At 35.5% G+C, this 3,453-nt stretch overlaps 1 protein-coding gene across 1 annotated transcript; it reads right to left on the bottom strand.

The window, feature by feature from the left end:
- Nucleotides 1-348: 348 nt before the first annotated feature.
- LOC117277078 (uncharacterized) lies at nucleotides 349-903 on the bottom strand. Its single transcript, XM_033656497.2, has one exon. It carries the CDS (start codon nucleotides 901-903, stop codon nucleotides 349-351), a length of 555 nt encoding a protein of 184 aa, XP_033512388.2.
- Nucleotides 904-3,453: the final 2,550 nt, after the last annotated feature.

Genomic DNA, 3,453 nt, shown 5'->3' with positions numbered 1-3,453 from the left:
GTATTGGTCTTGCTTGAGGAGAGGACAATCCTTGATGAAATGTTCTAGCTTACCACACTTATGACATAGGTCATAACCTTTTGGCTTGCTAGAGCTGCCCCATTTTGTAATGCCTTCATTTCTGCGAACCATTTTCTGGAATCTTTTTGTCAGGTAAGTCATATCAGTATCCTCACCACCTAAATCATTGTTGTCCGTCTTGAGGACAAGGCTCTTCTCCCTTTTGGGCTCTCTTATCTCATTATCCTTCTTCTTCTTCATTTCATAAGTTTTCAGATTACCAACAAGTTCATCAGTGGTTAGCTTCTGCAAATCCTTTACCTCTGTGATAACATTCACTTTGTTTTCCTAGGAACTAGGTAAAACACTGAGTATTTTCTTGACAAGTTTGTTCCTTGAAATGATTTCTCCCATAGAATGAAGCTCATTGATAGTGGAGGTAAACCAAGTATGTATGTCCTGGATGGACTCATCGTCTTTCATCCTGAAAAGCTCGTATTCTGCAGTAAGCATGTCAATCTTTGATTGCTTAACTTGGGTTGTCCCTTCATGAGCTGTTTGGAGAGGTTCCCAGATCTCTTTAGCAGATTGGCATGCTGAAATCCTGTTATATTCATTAGGACCAATACCACAGACAAGAATTTTCTTTGCTTGAAAGTTCTTCTCTATGGCCTTGTGATCAGCATCATTGAATTCTTTTCTTGTTGTGGGAACTTTTACTGCTGGGTCATCACTGGTTTTTGTAGAGACGAAGGGTCCATCGCAGATGACGTCCAAGAGCTCTGAGTCTTCAACCATGATGAAGTCGTGCATCCTTGTCTTCCACCATCCATAGTATTGGCCATTGAATCTTGGTGTCCTGTAGGTAGATTGATCTTCTTCAAAGTTTGGTGGAGCAGCCATGAGGATCCTTTCTAGGTGTTAGCCTGATAGAAAGAACATGCTCTGATACCAATTGATAGAATGTAAGGGTCCACCAACTATATAGAGAACCAAGTTCTTTATTAGTTCCCACAGAACACACGCACACTGCAGTAAGTAAATGACACAAGAAAGTTTTACGTGAAAAACTCCTAGCTCACGGGATTAAAAACCACGACCTACCCTTGTAGGATTTCAACTTCATTACTGAGCAAACTTTAGATTACAACCTATTGTAATCTAGGAATTAACCTCTTAATCCCTCACTAACTTGTAACAACTCTATTACAAGCCACTTTGTAATAATTCTATTACAAAGACTTATAACTCGACTAAACTAGCCAAGACACAAACACAAGGGTTTATGATTTACAAGGTTTCCTACACAATGCTTCTAACTAAGCTAAGTAGGTATTACAAGTAAAGAAGTTTAACAAAGGTGCAACATAACTAAGGACATGTAATAACTCAATACATGAAACTGGTCCTTCGTTCTGTGGTTCTTTATTCTTGATGCCCTTGAGAATCACTTGCAAGATTGATACAGACTTGAGAGAATGCTTGATCGATTCTTGAATGTGCAAATATTTTGTTTTACCTTTGCTTGATGTTAATAACTCATTTGTGACATCACTTGAATGATGTAAGCAAGTTAGATAAAGGGCATTCCCTATAAAGTTGACTATTGCACTGTTTTTGCACTATTGCGTGTGCCGGCAGCAACTTTACAGCTGTGGGGAGTTGACTTGTACAGTCACCACAAGAATTGGTGGCCATATATTCCCTCTGCTATTCCTTTGACTCTGAAGAGTTGAACCACGTTCCCGAACTGAGACTTGTTATTCTTTAAATACTTGAGGATGTGTAACAGGTTCCTTATCTAGTTCTTATTATTAAGTTTGTTATATCATCAAAACATAATAGGGATACATATGTAACCTATCACTTATTTCTGATTTTACATGCATCAGTATTGGAATTCAGTTTGATATATTAGTATGTCATTTCTAATAATTCAGATGTATCGTACAAGGCAATGAGATGAGATACATGAAAATTGAGTCAACTAATTATCTACTCGACTCAGATAAAGTAACTATATAGTTAAAGTGGGATCGACTTTAAAACACTAAAAAATATAAAATAATATTTTCTTCCCAAAGATGCAAATAACAGAAAAATGTGTATTTACAATCAACTAAACAAATGTCCAATATGAAATACATGCCTCGTAAAAACCAAATTAGTTTGATACTAAAATAATCAATGCATAGGAGAAAGGAACCACAAGTTCAAAACTGAAAAAGTAAATATTTGCGGGTTGTAATAATATTAGCAATAGTTGAACGTTATAATTTTGCAAAAAGTTAAAACCCGTACCCGCACCGCACCCACAAAGGATTTTTAAAAAAAATAATTTTGACCCGCACCGCACCCGCATATGTCTAAACCAGCACCACCCGCATATGCTAAAACCCGCACCGCCCCGCACCCATACCGCCCCATTACCGTCCCTAGTTAAAAATAGAATCGCCTTTAATAAAGAGTTTTGCATCTTCGCACGAATCCGAATTGTGGACAAGGTCCGTGTTGTAATAGCAAATTTAACAATTGATATACCTCAGAGCAGTTCCAATATGTGCAATATGAGCATTATATCATGTGTTTTTTTTAACCTTATTTTACGAGATGAAAATTATGGACTCTAATACCACCTTACGTTTATAGTTCATAAAGTGATACTTATGGTAATTATTGGAAGAAATTATTATTTTTTCGCATTAATAAATTGGGGGATCTAAGTCACATCTTACATAATGCTTAACTTAAAAAAAATTGCACAATCGGAGTAGTCTGCTGGCACAACAAACGCTCCGCAGGTTGATGCGCTGTAATGTATTGCTGCGTTAAGGTACTGTGAGCCCGTTTGGACATAAGAAATTTTTCCTTTTTTTTCAAAACTTTTTTTGCTTTTTTTCCAAAATCAGTCTTTGTTCATAAAATTTTTAATTTTCACTTGAAGATTCATTTTGGAAATTTTCGAAAATTTGAAAAACTCCAAGAAGGTGTTTTCGAAATTTTCACTCAAATCACTCACAAAACTTCAAAAACAACCCAAAATTATATTCATGTCCAAACACAACTCTAAATTTCAAATACCATTTTCACTTAGAAAAATATTTACCCCCTATTTTGGAATTTTACAATTCTTTATGTCCAAACGCCCACTATAATTATGCTCACTCATCATTCAGCCAATAGGCAGACTTATCTATATATGGTACTATAATTTTATAGTATGCTTATTCCCAAAAACCAACTTGTCACTAACCAATGACATACAGATTTTTTAGCATCCAATCATATACTAATCATTCACTTATTATCCACAAACCAAAGATGTTTAATTTAAGTTATATTTTGTGGTTCTTGTTGAAGGATAATGATTTAGTGTCAAATGTATAGATACTGTCGAGTTACGAAGCTCAATTCAGAATTAATAAACATATACAAGTGATTCCAATAAACCAG

The sequence above is a fragment of the Nicotiana tomentosiformis genome, chromosome 11, assembly GCF_000390325.3.
Source record: "Nicotiana tomentosiformis chromosome 11, ASM39032v3, whole genome shotgun sequence".
Lineage (NCBI taxonomy): Eukaryota > Viridiplantae > Streptophyta > Magnoliopsida > Solanales > Solanaceae > Nicotiana > Nicotiana tomentosiformis.
Note: the sequence above shows the minus strand (reverse complement) of the source record. Positions and strands in the feature narration are given on the sequence as shown.

Excerpts from the sequence above, each read along its gene's own strand:
- LOC117277078 (XM_033656497.2), bottom strand. The coding sequence starts at position 903 with ATGGCTGCTCCACCAAACTTTGAAGAAGATCAATCTACCTACAGGACA.